Source organism: Seriola dumerili, unplaced genomic scaffold (genome assembly GCF_002260705.1).
Source record: "Seriola dumerili isolate Sdu_G_001 unplaced genomic scaffold, Sdu_1.0 BDQW01000149.1, whole genome shotgun sequence".
NCBI classification, from domain to species: Eukaryota; Metazoa; Chordata; class Actinopteri; order Carangiformes; family Carangidae; genus Seriola; species Seriola dumerili.
The window spans coordinates 12,507,957-12,525,832 of NW_019174404.1; the positions used below are offsets into that span (position 1 = coordinate 12,507,957).

A 17,876-nucleotide genomic window follows, 5' to 3' on the forward strand; every position below is an offset into this window, starting at 1 on the left:
CAATACACATGTTTGTCATGCAGTGGTGTTATTTTTTAGTTGTAGTTGTAAGTGTTTTGTATGACGGTAGAGAAGCTGACACTGTGCAGCCTCAATTATAGAACATTTGGGGTGTGATCAGTTTCCTGTCACGGTAACATGATGTATAATCCCTCAGAATAGACTCTTTTCTCACCTCCTCCATGAGATTTTACAAAACATTTCCCATCAGTAAGATGTGATATGAAAGGAAGTGAAAATAAATGGTAGATGAAATGATCCAAAGGACAACTCCTGCCTTGATTGTAATGTTGGGAAAACATTTGACCAATTGACACTGAGTTAAAGATTATGAAAATATATTGGGAGCCATTAAAGTACATTAGCACATGTATGGCAAAGATGCATAGATGTGCTAAAGTGTGATTTTTCTTCTTACTGTTTTAGATGTATCTTTAGCTTTCTATAATAATTAAAGGACAAATACAGGTTCTGTTTCACTCGACCTGACTTGAATTTGGGTATCTGGACAGAAACCTCTTGCTCTCATCTTTTGCATGTTAAAAGGCCTTTAAAACAACAGGGCTGTTGTGCTGGCCGGGGGGTGGGGGTGGGGGGGGTTAGGTCAGGGGCGCGAGCAACATGGGATCAGCACATTCCTCGCATTCTCCCACACTGTCATGCTGCAGTCAGCTGATGGAGATCTGGCTTTTACCTTCATGGAAACCTCGCGACGAAACAGGCAGCACTGCATCTTCAACATATTCATCAGTAACTGGCTCACAAAGGGAGCGCCTTTTACAGCCTGTTGCTGGAGAGTGCTGTACCATATGTACACAGTCCCCTGTAAAGTGTCTGAGTCATATTACTCAATCTTGGATTTAAATGTGATCCCTCTGAATAAAATTAACAAGCTGTTTGTTTCTCGGAAAAACCTGACACGTCATCCTATGGGGGTAAATGACAAAACAGGTTGTGGGAGAAACCTAAGATAAATCTGTGTGAGGTTACTGTGTTAAACACTTATAGACAGTCTCGTGACCAATGTGTTAAGTCTGGCAAAGAGCAGTGAGGAAGTTAATAGGGGCTTTGTCTTTCCTATGTCACCATTGCTCACACTATTAGTCTCAATTGCGCAATTTAACTTGTTGCATTCGGCTTCTGCTCTGCATGCTTCTTGCCTGGTAACATTTGACTCCTCCTAAACATAGATTTGCACTAACACTAGGCCAGCACAACTTCAGCAAAGCAGCCCACTCCCTGCATCTGCTCTCCATCAGTGTGGTATGTGCTAGAGAGTCTTTGATCCCCACCCCCCAACTCTACTGTGTGTGTGTTTATATGCAAGGGTGAGTCAAACAGACACAGAAAAGACTGTAGTGCTCTTTTACACAGACAATGCCTAGTGGATGAAAGCAAAGCGGAAAGAGACAGTGACACAAAAGAGCAGTAAACATTCATTATACCCACAGCTTTAAGGCCAGCCCCTAGGCCTGTAGTTAAAGGCCTAATGCAGCTTGATCCCTGTGCACAACTGCTGAAGAAGCTGGAGTTCACTCCTCTGTACTATTAATGGACAAGTATGTGCAGCTATGAACAGAACTAACAAATGCCGTGGATTAATCTGATTTGCGTTGCTTACAAATGAAAAAATACATCAATGTTTTATTATTGTACTGCAGAGTTTAAGTTGTAAAATGGAGAGCAGGGAGGGAAGTACCTCCATGGGCCCCAGTGACACCCTCTACCTTTTATTTTTATGTCAGGCGTTATTACACTTTGAAACTGAACACCAGTTCAAATAGAGGGCCATAATTGCAGAGGCAACAGGACCTCTGAAGGGGCCCGAAGCAGTGAGGGCACCTCACCTCCATCCATGTAGATTCTTGTGAAAACAAGACAGAAGCAGTAAAGTGTTGATGAGACTGCCAGACAAAAGTGGAGAAGTGGCACATTCATCAGAAAGGTGTGAGAACAACTGGACTTGTGGGATATTGGAGGTTGAGAAGTTCTTGACATCTTCACATACGGTGTGGACATTTGGTTACATTAGAAAGTCTGTGAGTCCTTCTCAAAAGAAGTGATTTCAGTTACCATTTAATGACTAGACATTATTATTATTAGATTGAGGTGCATCTCACATGAGAAGATATTACAGAAAAAATAAGCATATGTATGGAGGGTTGCAACCAACTTTATGCAAAAGGAGAGATGAAAAAGGGAAGCTTGACAACAGCATGACATTGTCAAAAATGATCGATGAAATAAAACTTCCAGGCTTGCTGATAAATAGTGATGTCATTAGGTTGCATAATCAATCACATGCATTAGCCAACTGCAGTAAAGTCATAATAAAATAAAGCCCTTGAAACGGCCCAGGGGGGTCACCAACATGAGCAAATCTGATTTCACTATCCTTGCACTCTCCAAATTATCCCAATCAGGAAATGTACCAGGATGATTATTTTTCCCATGTGTTTCCCACTATTACTGCCCCACCTTATGTAGGCTGACTGTGTAACTTTATACACTGTAGTCATATCCAATAAAATGATGTGATTCCTAAAACTGTTTGTTGAAACAGAACTGTGTCCTGTAATGTGTATATGAGGAGGATGTTACGACTAAAAAGTGTGTACAACCTTAATCTTGTCAGATATAGGAGGCTGGAAACTTTGAAAACATATCAGGAAAAGTATGATCCCTTTAAGAATTCCCAGATTGTACTCTTTGTTTACATAACACAAGGTGCGATCCATGAACCATGTGAGGTGGTACAAGAAGAGAGTTGTTCTCTGAGTTCAATAGTTTTGTTTTCTTTGGAATAAATTAAGCGCGACATATTTTCACTTGATATAGTGAATAACTTTAAATAACTTTATACAACATAGTTTTGTCAGAAACACAACCTTAAACTCACGCAAGGTGAAGTACCCCCCTACACAAAGTAAAGAACAAGAGAATGGTACATTCCGGCCCTGCTCCTCGCTGTTTTTGTATCTGCTTCAGAGCGGATTCAACCGCCAAGTAAGTTACATTTTTGCCATGTCACGGTAAAGAAGTTTGAGACCAGTTTATTTATAGAAAACTGGATTCCTTAGGGCACACCGACGTATGCCGCTGGATATACAATATGAAATGAGAGCGTGTCGTGTTTTTTGAAGGGAATTCCTCGTGATTTTTGAGCCGCTGTTATTACTGTATAGCTAACGATACACAGTGAAGCCAGAAGCCTCATGTTTTCGTCAAGCCAAGAGGAGCACTGCGCCCCGTCCAAAGACCCAGTGAAATACGGGGAGCTGGTGGTGCTGGGGTAAGTTGAGCCATTGTGATATTCATTTTGGGATATTTTTACTCTGGACACTTTCACAGTGGACGTGATGGCGAGTATTTATCTTGAGGAAGTTTCTCAACAGGGCACCAGCAGCTAACTTAGCTACGCGACCGTAAGTTCTAAAAAATGTGAGAATTAGCAATACCTTGTGTTTATTTAAGCCAAATATTTTGTTATGCATAAACAAACCTATAGATATATGAGTAAAATACGTAAAGCCCAGTTGAGAAATTCACTCGCTCACGTTACTCCACAAATCAGACACGTGCGCAATCAAAAATATGTACATTTTCGTTTTGCCGAGTCGGTGGCGATGTTTCATTACCTACTAACCGGCAATAAAACAGCTGGCTCGGCCCATCTGAACATGCTGATGTCCATGGAATAGATACGTTCAGGACAACTTTAGTAACTCGGGTGAAATGAATCTCATACTCAGCAGCTCTGACCGGGGCACTCCTTCCTACCTTAAAGTTGGATTCATGGGGTTTAAGGAATTCGGAAGTGGTAATGGCCCCCTCCCCCAGCCCCCAGGGTTCTTCCCTTTTTCAAAACTATCTGTAGCTCAGACCACACAACCTTACATCTGTATAACATACAACTTATATTGTGTGGCTCACATGCACTACCAGGCTTAGGTTTGTGTTTTTTCCAAGAAGCTAGATTTGACTGACATGATTGTTGCATTAAATAGTTTGAAATCACACCTTGCTTATCCCAACAAAAGTCTTGATTTCTTAATGTTCATCTAATGTCTGCTGGTCACGTGGTCAGTTAGGGGACCTTAACTGTTACCAGGATTTTGCAGTATCAGCCCATAAGTGGGGGATATGGATAAAATCCTCTATAACAATATATGTGAATTGTCACATAATACTAAAATGGGAAACTGTTCATGGATAAAATGACTTAACATGACATATCTGTTCTTGGCTAGTTTAGCAAACCAAACACTTCCAAAATCAAGGCACTTAATCACATTCACATTCAAATTTATATCAAACTATTGCCAGAAAACAGTGCTGTACATTGATTTACAATAATGCCCACAATGGCCTGATGCAACCCTAGATAATAGCTACCACAGTATAGATGGTATGGTACAGTTTGTGGACAAATGTATATTGTCTCCCCGGGTTTTGTGTTGTCACATTACCTTACAATAGTCTCTATCAAAGATTGAAAGCTCTTTGTAAGGGCAGTTTTCTTTCAAAGACTTTTTAGTCAAGGTAACTTTTCTGTAAGGTAGTGATTGCAACAAGCACTGGTGGATAATTTAGTTGTGTTTTATTTCTGTACGTCTTTGTTTATATCAGTAAACCTGACTGTATTTTTTGTCACAGATTTGAGTATTTTATATCAAAACACCATTGGAATCTTGGTCCTGAAAGTTCTGCCAATAATCTTTTAAAAGGCTATGTATCAAACCTCAATACTTTTTTGGTACCAAACAAAATGTGTCCATAGCACAGAGTATTGAAAACAGTCAAATAGCACTGCCACTAACGATTATTTTCATTATTAATTAGTCTAAAAATTACTATCTCTATTAAACATCTGGCCCCAAAATGTCTGAAAAATAACTTACAGTTTACTGAAGACCAGAATGAAGTCTTCAAATTGCTTGTTTTTGTGCAACCAACAGTCAAAATTCCAAAGAGAATCAGTTTAGTGAAACAGAAAAACAGAAAACTTTAACAACTGAGAAGCTGTAACCAATGAAAGTTGTTTTTACCAGAAAGAAAAACTATTGATCACATTGATTGTAAGTACCTATTAATTCTCTGTCGATGGATGAATCGATTATTTGTTTCGAATATACTGTGAAGTACTGAAATTTCATAAAAGATCCTGATTCAAATTTTGCAAACCACTTGGCAAAGTTCTTGTACTATGTTTAGACATTATTCAATATGTGAGCACTTTGGCTTCTTTTGTTCTAAAAAAAAAAAAAGGCAAAAACACTTATTCTTCTCGAAAAGGTTTCAGAGGGTTTGGCATTGCTACTGAAACTATCATATCATATCACTGTTATCACAAAATTTCAAACAATACTCAGCCTTAATCTGCTGAAGTAAAAAAACAAAAGGAAAAAAGGCATTAGTACACATGTCTCATCCTGCCACCAAGTAAATACTTGTGGGGCTTTTTCTTTGTTTACGTCAGAACTATTTCAAAGCCACTACTGTGTTTTTTTCTGGATTTGTTCAGGAAAAGCTGCAGCCAGTTATCATTGTAAACAATCATGTATATATTGATAAACTGTCAAGGGCAGCAGCTGCAACAGATGATGATAAACACCTGCTGTGGCATCAGTGATTGGAGTTTGGACAGCACTGAAATTCTTTTGAAAGTTATTAAACTTAAAAAGAAACATTTTTAGGTATCTGTGCTGCTGGTAGCACATGTATATAGTGTTTGTTTAAAGCACTTGAAAAAAGATGCTAATGAAGATAATATACAGAGCCTGGTTTAGTGTGGTTTTGTCCCTTGCCCTCCACCCATACAATTACAGTCATACTGCTTATTATAAGGGTCGAAAAGTGCTGACTGCTTATTACCCCGGGCTGAACATGTGGCATGTTTGAAGCTGATGCTTTTGTTCTCTCTCTTGACATAAAGACACATATTTGAATCAGATGTGATGGGTGTATAATCACTGCCATGTCATCACATCCCATTGATAAAACTGATGGTAGACAAGATAGCTGACAGCATGGAACAAAGCTTGTTTGAGCAGCAGTTCCCTCAGTGGTTTGTTGCCACGACCGAGGTGGCTCTTATTACTTGCATGGCTGCCCCCCATCTCTGCCTGGGCGGATTGGCTTGGTGCTGGTCAGTGAAAAGGGGGGGGGCGGCGGCGGCTGTGTGGGTATCCTGGAAATGAAAGGATGGATTGATCAGGACCCAGCCTTTGCCTCTCCTCAGCTTCCTCTGTCCATTGTGGATGGAGAGACTGGGCCTATTGATTGAACTTTGTACATTTCTCTCTCAAGAAACGTTCGGTAAAGGAAGTGTGCAAATCTACTTGGAGACATCTTTGGTACAAACTGGCACTGATTTTTCCTTTATTCTTCCAAGGAGAAGTGTGATTCTTTTGCCTTTCTCAAGGTCCGAGTGTAGGTGGAGCATGTGTGGTTCAGTGTCTTGTGCAAGGTCAAATCAGTCAGATGGATACTTGAGGCCACAGCAGCTTGATTCTGAGTTAGTTGACTGATACTGTCCTTGCTCACTCTGCCATCTGGCTGTCTCCCATGTAGTGTGGATGCACTGGACATGAATTTGTACAGTTTAAATTGACCTATATGAAACACTAATAGCCTGCAGTCTTGTTTGCAGCATTATTTGACCCCTGTGGCACCTTGTGTGACCCCTTTAGGCCACCCTGCCTCTGTGTCATGCTAATGAGTGTTATAACAACTCAGCATATCTCATCCTGCGAACACTATCCTTTCATGTTAGCATAAGAGGTAGGAGGTGCTGTTGGCTCCTTAATGCAACCCTGGAGGATAGGTGATACGCCAGAGTCTTCTAATCCCTGCTCCAAAGTATTGGAAGGTAAATCCGCTGTCTGTCTGGCACAGGTCAAAAGGGAAAGCGATCACAATTATTTGGAGCACAGCTTTAAAGAGCCTGTCCTAGCTAATGTGACGGTAGTGGTTCCTGGATGACAGAATATTGTTCCTCAATGTAATGATGAATAATAGAAGGCATGTGTGCCATTGCTCAGAGAGCCATGGTTATATTCAGCAGTTAGAATTCAGCATGGCAAAAATGCTAAGCTGCATATCATCTGATTGTGTGCTGTATGTGAGACATCCAGGCACAGGTATCCAGCTGATAGGCCCACTCAACTAAATAGAAATCTGAACAATATGTAGGCCTACTGTAGCTGCTCTTTATTTAGATGGGGAGTTTCTAGGACAAGCTTAATAAAATTGGAATATAGAGTCAGCAGCACACTGTTAAATTAGCTTTAAAGTGTGTTTTTTAATGAGAGATAATCAATATTTCTATCCCATATGGATCTCTTTCAGGCTCAAGATTATCAACATGTTTATAAGCTCTGGTTAATAAACACCATAGGAGTAAATTTAACATTTAGTTGTTCTTTAATTTTGATGTGCTTTCTGTTTTACACTTGTTACCAGAGTAGATCTCTTTTAAAAGTAACATGTAAAAGAAAATAACTATTCTACAATAATCAACATTGGAAGTAAAACCTGAAGACTATATGGATAATTTAAACATTTTAAGACAGTATAACAGTTATCTATCCACTACAATGTATTAGTTGTAGTTCTGTCCACAGTATCATCCAGTGCCTTTCTAGGTCTCTGTGGGTGGCTTGTCCTACAGGCCAGCTTTGTGCACTGTGCTGACTGGGTCCATGTGTTTCCATGCCTGGCCAGCCGTGTGGAGACATGGGACAGGTGGACTAGCTTTGGAGGGAGGTAGGGTGGGGAGGAGCAGAAGGAGGCTCTTGTTGCTACCGTTGCATTTGTGTTGCAACAAAGAGTAGAAATGTCAGATTATGCAGTGATTGGTTGAGTTCTTTCCCTCATGAAATGCACTGCTGTACAAACCGGAGGCTTTAAATAGATTTATTTCCGTTTTGTAAAGTGTCTGTTCAGCATACTGTGGTTACATGGGAGTGACAGAAGGTCTGTGTGTTGGATGGGAGTAGAGCATGGGGTGTCCCAGCTGTAGGAACCAGCTGGTGGATGGGGAGAGGACCAGTCCTACCGGAAGGGGCTTCCTCATTCACAAGGAGCAGCCTAGGCTAGGTGCCTCACAGCAGACTGAAGGGCAGAAGTAGAATCTAGCACTGAGAAGGCTCTTAGATGCTTCTCTGGTGGAGCCGAGGCTTTGAAATTGAGATCTTAGAGCTGTCTGTATCAGTGTATAAAATTCAGCGTTGAGAGAATGTGTTTCAGTCATGTGAGCCAGTTCTCCACCCAGACTGCACGCGTGCCCAAAGTGATAGCAGACCTGACGTGCATCTTAAAACCTGTTCCTGCTTGGAACACAGAGCAAAAGAACAGCTGCCGTTTACACAGAGCTAGCTCACTGAAATCACAAGCACCAGAGTGCATTATGTAATAAGAGACATTATCCAAGGTAACGCTTAGACTGCTAATAGGGTGCATTAGATTGCCAGTGATGTAATGCGTGGCAAAGCTCCTTTTCAAAACGCATGAATGTTTTTAATTCTCCATGTTTACTTGTTATATGATTACAAGAATTTTGCCTGTAAATCTCATTAGACACATCTTTTTTGCAGCTACAAAAACTGTTTGCATTTTTGTAAAAAAAAATAATAAAATTAAAGTGAATTTGCTGTTCTTTCCCTGCACCCCATCCCCCTCTGTGACAGGTACAATGGCTCTCTGCCCAATGGAGATCGGGGTAGACGGAAAAGCAGATTTGCGCTATACAGGAGGACCAAAGCCAATGGTGTAAAGCCGAGCACTGTGCACATCCTCAACACACCCCAGGCCAGCAAGGTACAGAACAGATCGAAAGATGAATGAGTGATTTAATAAAGAGACTCTCCGTGGGAATTAAGTCATTTCTGCTTGTCTTTTGATGTATAATTTAGACAAAATGTATACAAACATGTAAAGAAATAACTGAAACAGTGAGTGAAGAGTAATTTTGTCAATGCATTAAGGTCATTTTGAATTCATATTGTTATTGAACTGAGCAGATTTTAGATCCTCAAAACCAAAACTGACTTTTTCAGAGCAGCACCATGTTTTTTTTTTTTTTTTTTTTATTCAGTAGCTTATAGAACACGCAGAAAGCCCCTTTACATTATTGTTGGCAGACCTTAATGTTGACATTTCCCTTACAATTGCAGTTCCAAGCCAAGCCCCATAGCTTTTTCTCTGCACCAGAGTGCCTGCCAGAAACTGCCCCATCCAGTTTAACATGTCTGCCTCCCTGCATTCCTGCCTTTGGTTCCCAAGCAAAACTGCTAAACAAGCTGGAGGACCTGCTTACCTCTGCACCTCTTGGAGGCCAGTATTTCAGACATTTGTAGAGAGTTTAGCTTGCTGGCCAAAGGCACTCTGTTTCAGGTTACACTCACCTTGTGGAACTTGACTCCTGATATCTGCTTAGAGGATTTTTCTGTGACTGGGGCTTTTTCATCACATAGACTGTGCATCGCTCCATTCGAGTTTGAGCTCAATGTTCCTGCTGTTTCACAACTACAAGTTGTTTCGCAAACCATGTTGCACTGGTCTTTACGGCACAGCTAAACTGAGCAAAGTATGCCATTTTAACAGTTAGTGACAGACTGTTTTAGAGATAGGAACTGCTGTGACCATCTTCCCCTTTTTAACACTGTTCCTCTCTGCCACCGTGCTACCAGGCCTGGGATTAGGAGGGTGAACTGAGGAGGAAGTTGTCGCAGTAGGCTTCCAGCTGTACACATGGTCAAAAATAGCAATTCCTCATGGAACAAGCAGGATGGTGTGCTTGATTTGAGGAGAGCTTTCTTTTTTATATTATTTTATATTCTCTGGCAGTCCCCACCAGCCTACTCCTGTTCCCTCACAGTGTTGCAGTCTCATACAAATGAACTGAGAATACTCTGTCGCTGAGAAGCTGAGAGGAAAAGCTCACGTGTCTGTGCACACTCTGGTGTTCATGACAGATAATGAGAAGCTCCCATGCTGCCACTGCCAGCCTCCTATTCAAATCCTGCCCCTGCTTTCTCATCTCGCCACTTGATCTCAATTACTTCATTTGTGCATGTGATTGCTTGCATTGGCTTTCTTTTGGGGGATGGTTGGCCCATGATGGTGTTTTTATTTTTACTCCTTCAACTCAGGGAGGGTGTGTGTGTGAAATTTTGGGGGTGTGGTGTTGTGCCTATAAAAATATAGCTTTCTGTTTGGAGTGTGTAGAGACTTCTTTTAGCCGTTGAACAGGTGGGGCACCATTTGTTGGTAGCAGTGCAGTCGAGACAAGACTGCATGTGATGATGACATTTGTCCCCGTCTGTCTCTGATGTTTTAGCAGAGTGTGGCAGCGCTGATGACCCACTTTCTCTCTCACTGTTTCCCTCCTGCACGTGACAAAGAGAGGGAAAGGGGGGGTGTTTGGAAAATGGAGTTTGCAGATTAGAGTGGGATGATAGTGGCATGTGGTAAAGTGTTGATGGGAGCTGGGCCTGTGTGGCTTTAACCCACCCTTCCTCACTACAGTGACTGAGGCAGCTCAGCTGGTAGACGAGCTTGTGTTAACTGAGGCCACTGGGCAGTTTATGGTCACTGTCACGGGAGTGTGACTTTACGCGCTCTTCTCTGTTCCTCTTCCAGAAATTCCTGCCACAGATCTTTTTGGTAATTTCATGAGGAAATTATGGAAAAAGTCACAAGAGGTCTTGCTTTAGCTTATGTTGTAAAAAACACAGTAACAAAATTCACCATGATAAAAAGCCTGGGAGTTTTTAGTTTTAAGTAACAGGATTAAAATAAGGACAAATATACATTTTCTTCTAAAAACACTATAGCTGTCGTAGACTGTTAGGATCTGACTCATCAGTTGAACACAATGCATTTTAATAGTCGGGTTGGGTTGGGTTAAGAGTAGGCTCAGCAATCATTCAGTGATTGCACAAGGCATTTGGTAGCATAGCTCCTGTTTGCGAACCTCTGGCTCTCTCACATCCGGTGTTAAAGCCACAAACTGAGACATCATTTCTCCTGACATCATTATGACACAAAACAACAAAACACTTGTGTTTGTGCTCATACTTCTGTCATCCAGATTATATGTATTTCATGTGCTGTAATATATTGATGTGTTTGTTATATTTCAGGCTGTGAATTGTAAAGGCCAACATAGCATCTCCTACACGCTGTCCAGGAACCAGACGGTAGTGGTGGAGTACAGCCATGATAAAGACACAGACATGTTTCAGGTAAAAGCCAGTTTAATGTCACTGTTGCATGTAAAGAGGATTGCATGTGTTACTCTTTTTGAACATCCTATTGGCTCCTCTACATTTGATTTATTGTACTAACCACTATGTGGTCCAAATATATACACATTTTCTTATCTTTTCCCCTCTTGAACCTTATCCTCCACCAGGGATTGCATGTGCCCTGTGTGTGTACTGTCAACTGTTCTGTCTGTAGCATTAATCTGAATGTACAGCAAGAAGATGATGACCACAGGGAAGTCAGCACTGCAGCACGTGCATCATATGTAGGCCTGTATTGTGTCCATGTGTCTTTTAAATAATATTGAATAAATGGACACTAAGACCTGGCAGAGAAGGGTAACCATTCAAAAAATAGGACTTCAGGACAATTTGGGATTTTAAAAATGAGGAAATGAAAGGGGGGAAATGCTTATTTTTACCTCTGTTTGTTCAGCTTGAGGAATGTTTGGACATTTTTCACTGCTGAGCTCTGTGGTCTGTGTAAAATAAGCCTGAAATATTCTTTTTGAACAAAAAAAGAATAGAAACTTGGATTCTCTTCAGAGATGTACCGATATAACAACAACATGCTGCTGTACTGAACTCTGTGTACCAAAGTGTATCGTGTCTCAGCATTTTTTAACACACACACACACACACACACACACACACACACACACACACACACACACACACACACAGCAACAAGATCTGTTGCAGTATCATTCAAATGTCAAACCGCCACACACTGGCAAAAGGCTGAACTGCCAGGAAGCAGAACAGTTCACAGTTTAAATGTCTGCAGGGAATTAAAAAGAAACCACTGCTAGTGTCCATGTTCATGCCAATTCACTGACACAGGGTCACAAAAGACCAACAATATAGCATGATTGATTAATTTAATGATTGAGTAATAAAATTACTGTGTTTTGTAGATTGGGCGTTCCACAGAGAGTCCCATCGACTTTGTGGTGACTGACACAGTAGCAGGAGGCCAGGAGGGAGAGGAGACTCCCATCACACAGAGCACCATCTCCCGTTTTGCCTGCCGAGTTGTCTGTGAGCGCAACCCCCCCTACACTGCTCGCATCTATGCAGCCGGGTTTGACTCCTCCAAAAACATCTTCCTAGGGGTAATTACTAGTTAGTGTACAATGGTAGATATACAGTATCTTTATCTACACTGATGTCTTCTGTCTTTGTAACCACATAAACAAATGCAAATTCTGTTATTTGTAATGTTATGCAAAAAAAGTTGAATGCGACACAGCACATCAGTTTGCATCATCATCTGTGCTCTGTGTTGCCTACAGGAAAAAGCTGCAAAATGGAAAAACCCTGACGGTCACATGGACGGCCTAACAACCAATGGCGTGCTGGTAATGCACCCCAGGGGTGGATTCACAGAAGAGTCCAAGCCCGGCGTATGGAGAGAAATCTCTGTTTGTGGTGATGTTTATACACTAAGAGAGACTCGCTCAGCACAGACCCCAGGCAAACTGGTCAGTATCTTCAAACACAGAGACTACATATACTGTGACATAACTGAAGCACATGTTTCTCAAGTCACACATCCTGTTACGATGATGATGATCACATGAGTGGCATAAGCATTCTTTGTTTTTATTGCGAAGTTGAACTAAATCTGTCTCTGCTACATCACCACCTGCAGGTGGAGAATGAGAGTAATATACTGCAGGATGGCTCCTTGGTGGATCTTTGTGGAGCTACTTTGCTGTGGCGTACAGCAGAAGGCCTCTTTCACACTCCCACCCAAAAGCACCTGGAGGCTCTCAGGCAGGAGATCAACGCAGCACGGCCCCAGTGTCCTGTAGGTCTCAACACCCTTGCCTTCCCAAGCATGCAACGCAGCCGCGCCCTCTCCTCCCTGGAGGACAAGCAGCCTTGGGTGTATTTGGCGTGTGGCCACGTGCACGGTTACCACAACTGGGGCCACCGTTCGGAGCAGGAGCCCAACACTCAGCGAGAGTGTCCCATGTGCCGGGTGGTGGGGCCCTATGTACCACTGTGGCTGGGCTGTGAGCCGGCCTTCTACGTGGACACAGGTGCACCCACACACGCCTTTGTGCCATGTGGACACGTGTGTTCAGAGAAGTCAGTCAAGTACTGGGCGGAGATCCCTCTGCCCCATGGCACCCACGCCTTCCACGCCGCCTGCCCCTTCTGTGCCACCCAGCTCAGCCTCACTCAGGGCTGTTCCAAGCTAATCTTCCAGGGCCCGGTGGACTGAGCTGAAGGGTCCTGCTCTGGCAGAGAAGATTAGACAGGAATGCCAACATGCTGTGAAACTGTTCAGATTATTTTGTGCTTTCTTTTGTTCATGTAAGCCAGCTGTGGAAAGGAGTAAGTCTTCTCAACTTCTGGTCATATGCTGTGGATTCTACACAACAGAGAGCCATTACAGATTGTTCAGGGCCTCTTGTGGCTGTTTGGATGGCCACTGTGGGATACTGAGATGTGGAGCACACTGGACCACAGATCCCTGGCTCTGCCAGACTGAAATACTGTTTCAGCTGTCCTGCCAACCAACCGCTTTAAACAGGGCTCCAGCACTGAGCTGTTTAAACTACAATGCCTGCTGGTTTTCCATCAGAGGGCCGTAGGATTAAGGTTGTAGGAGGAATGAATCGTTTTTACTCATGAATCAAACTGAACCAGATAATAGTGAGCAGGTGTAGTTGGGTCTGTTGGGGGAAAATGGGGGAAGGTTTTATAGGCTAGTTCCTGGAGGGTCTGAGACAAAGTTTTTACAGAGCCAGACAGCTGGACTGTTGGCTGGGAGAAGCCAAGAGAAACTTGCGATCTAATGGCTAACTAGTTAAGTGTTCCCCATTGGCCTCTTGGCCTTAACCGCTAATGGCATCTAGATCATGTAGCTCTCCAGAGATGGCTTCCATTTGCTGAACAAACTTTAAAGGGGGTGGGGGGGTATTTTTCATTAACTGTGGGAATATTTTTCATAAATGAGAAAAGCTATTTTGTTGAAGGCAAAGAGAGAGTTAGTTTTCCATACAGAAGACATAAGGAAATGACAACCCACATGGATTCTTCTCCACGTTTTTATCTGACAGAAGAGGTATTTTACTACACTGAGGCCCTTGTACTTTTTTGTAATGCAAATGTTAATATATTTTTCTCCTGCATAAATAATATGTGTGTGAGAATGTTTGTGAGTATGTGCGTACATGTGTGATTGTGTGTGCGGGTTGGACTGTGTGGGTGCCCTTGGGCTCTTGTCTTCATCACCCTACATCATTTCACCCCAATCCCCTCTCCATGATCTCGCCCACCACCCAAACCGCTACCAGAGAGAACACAGGAAATAAACCAAGCTCGCAGGGTGTGACAATGAATGTACTGAAACACATTGACTCTCCTCACTGGTGGTGCTTCAATTATACAACTCTTTCTCATTGGTGTTAAAGGTACAGGTAAGGCCTATTTGCAGTGAAAGACTAACATTGGGACTGTACAACCTTATGCCATAACCACACCTGCTTGCTAGCCTGCTAGCTTGCTATGTCCCTACCCCACACATGTACTGTATTCAGTCTGCACTGTTGTTAGCTTTATCCCATGCTGGGTCAGATCCAATGATTTATACGCTCTCAAACCTGGGCACAGTCTCAGCAGCATCCAGAGATTATACCAAATATAAGGAGGAGCTGTTTTCTCTCCACATGCAAGATGTAAACCCAAACTGCTGCTATGGTGGAGTGTTGACAGCTCTGGATTACAGTCAAGGCTGTTCAGTTGCACGCACCAGCTCCATGGGAATAATGATATTATCATACCCAATGCCAAATTTGGTAAGTTCTATTGTATGTGGATGAGTCAAGTTGTCCACAACAAAGTAGCAGATGAATTGAAACTAAAGAATCGGGGACGAATATGTGCATTCTTCTGTGATGTTAGCCTGCCAGACTGTGCCCATTGACTACATCAAGTAGTCAAAGGCATTCATTCTGCCGATACTTTATCAATTACAGTAGTGAGCATTAAAATGATGAGATGTTGACAGTCATGTTTCTATTATAGCATTCAAATGTTCTTCCAAGTATGATGAATAAAATTCAGAGGTATTGCTGAGGGGCAGAATCCACCATGATTAAGGGCTCCTAGACTTCACAACAAAGATAAAATCTCAACAGCAGTGGTGGACTGCTGGAGTATTTTTGTTTTTGGTTCCTTCCTAAGAGAAACATACTTTGCATTCTTAAAAAGTATCAGCAGCATTACGCTTCGCTCATACCACAGAGCATTTCCGGATCACTTGATTTCCTCAGATTTTATGTAACTGCCGCGCAGGGTCAAGTACCAAGCCGCATACTGTACAGTAGCATTCCTTTCAAACACTTTCAGCTCAAACACTGTGCCCGTTGCTTCAGACCGTGTTCTGTAACAGCTGCAGAGTAGCTGCCTCAAACATTCCTCCTTGGTAAACATGGGTGGGGCCCTCAGTTCACCCAAGGGCTTGTTCTATGATTTTGTCTCCTACAGGAACTCTGTACACAAGCCATAGAACGCACTGATGCTCCCAATGCCTCTTTTGCAAAGAATAAAAATATTTTTTAAAAATATGCTAGAGTGAGTTGGTTGTCTCTCTGATTTCAGGCCTGACAGTCTGGTAAAAATTTACACTTGTCGGTAATGTTCTGGGACACTGAGGCAATTTCAAAATGATCCACTGATTTTTAAAAAGGTATGTGCAGTTGATAAGAATTTGCTCCTTTTTATTCATCTACTGCCTTTGAACTCCAGATGTCTCCGCTGTGTTCACACAACACAGCAGCTGTAATGTTTAATCACAGTTACATATGTGTTTCATCATTCCTCTGTATGAGCATTGCTCTTCTATCTTGGTCGCCAAAATGGCCCTGAATATTGATAGCTCTATCAAACACATTATTTTTTCTTTTAGATAAGGGGAAGAGTTTTCTTGAAGTCTATTTTATTCACATTTCATGTTCTATCTTATCAACCTCATCTTAATATTTACCATAAGAAATGATAGCATGAGTAACGTTCCCTGGTGTTCTGAGCAAGGTGTAGTTTCCCTTTGAAGCCACAGGAGGGCACTATTTCCTCAACAATAGAGATGTTGGCACTACGGGCACTAAACCTCTGTGCCTGCGGCAATCAAAAGCCAAAAACACAGAGCAAAGAAATGGAAGTTTGATGGTTTTTTTTAATGGAAAAGACTAAAGTATAAATACATCCCAAATACATCTGAAATGAGATAAATTGAATTAACTAAATTGACATGCGTGTACAGTATATATGCCCCTGTGAAAATCCTCTGTATGTGCAATTAGGCTACCAGAGGAGATGTATGTAGGCTATATATTTAAAGTTAGACATTTATCTTCTGCATTCCATATGTCTTTGTTTTTGCATATTTTAAAATTAATTATACTGTTCTTAGATTTATTTCCAGATTTATTTAAATCCAGGCATCGTACATAAAACATGCCTGATAAATATGCACAGTTGTGAGCAATTTTTAGCTTTTATTTTTCTGTAGATGCAAAAAATATTATACGATGATGATGACAATTTCCATCACTTGCATGTGACTTCATCTCCTCTATAATAAGGGCACATGAAAGGGATTTAAATACATAACATGTCAGTTAGGCGTTTGGAGAGGAATGGAGCTGTGGGATGCCATGCTTCCTAATTAACATTTCTGCAGTAGATGTGAGATGGGTTCATATGTCTGCACACTTGCCTGTTTTTCTGAATGACAGAAAAGACACTGAAGGTGACAGCATGCTAATTTTGAGATCGCTCGGTGGCTCCCCTGCCTTAAGCAGGGCAGGGTTATGCAAATAAAGTGCAATGATACAATTTTTTTTTTTTTTCTTGAACCAGCTTCCTGGATGAGAAACTAATGTTCATGTGCTATGCTGATGCTGAGCTTTGTAATAGATTGACATGAACCATAGTACTCTATTATCACCTTTCTGATCCTAATTAACCTCTAACAGAGAACCCTTTACACAGCCACAGAACTTAATTTCGCAGGATCATATTTCAGCTGCGTTCATATTTATACTGGAAAGTTTGTGTTTGGATAAATAACAGGTTATTTAGCTGAGGCTATGCTACTAAACAGAAGTCGAGAGGGAGATGATGTTTTCAGGCTCCTGACAGCCTCAGTGTGGCTGCCCAACCCAAGACCCACCCTGCAGGATCAAAGCAGTATAGGGGGAACACAGCCAATGATCATCCCTTAAAAAATTCCATATCTTGTTCACTGAATCTGGACAGATCTGGAAAATGACACATCAGATGTGCAGCTATGTCATTTGGCCTGACAACTTCCTTATGGAGTAAGTGAAGTGTGGAGAGATCATATGTTAATGATGTACACTTTAGTACTGCACTTCTATAAAGTTGGAGATTCACAAGAGACTAAAAGGATAATCAAAATACCCTGATACCCTGACCTTTAACTCCTACAGAATAACACAGGCTCCAAAAACACAGAATCCTAAAATTCCCATAATGCAACTTAGCAGCACTGTTATCACTAGCTGAGCAGTACTCCTCAGTGTAAAGCCACCTGTGTAAAATCAGTGAAGCTCCCCTTTAAGGAGT

At 41.8% G+C, this 17,876-nt stretch overlaps 1 protein-coding gene across 1 annotated transcript; it reads left to right on the forward strand.

The window, feature by feature from the left end:
* The first annotated feature begins 2,987 nt into the window (after positions 1 to 2,987).
* Positions 2,988 to 15,853, forward strand: LOC111226027 (E3 ubiquitin-protein ligase pellino homolog 2). Its single transcript, XM_022751103.1, has 6 exons — positions 2,988 to 3,292; positions 8,691 to 8,820; positions 11,148 to 11,249; positions 12,188 to 12,385; positions 12,566 to 12,754; positions 12,925 to 15,853. Exons 1-6 carry the CDS (start codon positions 3,216 to 3,218, stop codon positions 13,501 to 13,503), a joined length of 1,275 nt encoding a protein of 424 aa, XP_022606824.1. The 5' UTR covers positions 2,988 to 3,215; the 3' UTR covers positions 13,504 to 15,853.
* The last annotated feature ends 2,023 nt before the right edge of the window (positions 15,854 to 17,876 follow it).

What these genes read in the sequence shown, in the direction of transcription:
- LOC111226027 (XM_022751103.1), top strand. Translation starts at nt 3,216, where the DNA reads ATGTTTTCGTCAAGCCAAGAGGAGCACTGCGCCCCGTCCAAAGACCCA. An exon ending in GGGGAGCTGGTGGTGCTGGG is followed by an intron (nt 3,293 to 8,690) that starts GTAAGTTGAGCC and finishes CCTCTGTGACAG; the next exon opens with GTACAATGGCTCTCTGCCCA. An exon ending in ACACACCCCAGGCCAGCAAG is followed by an intron (nt 8,821 to 11,147) that starts GTACAGAACAGA and finishes GTTATATTTCAG; the next exon opens with GCTGTGAATTGTAAAGGCCA.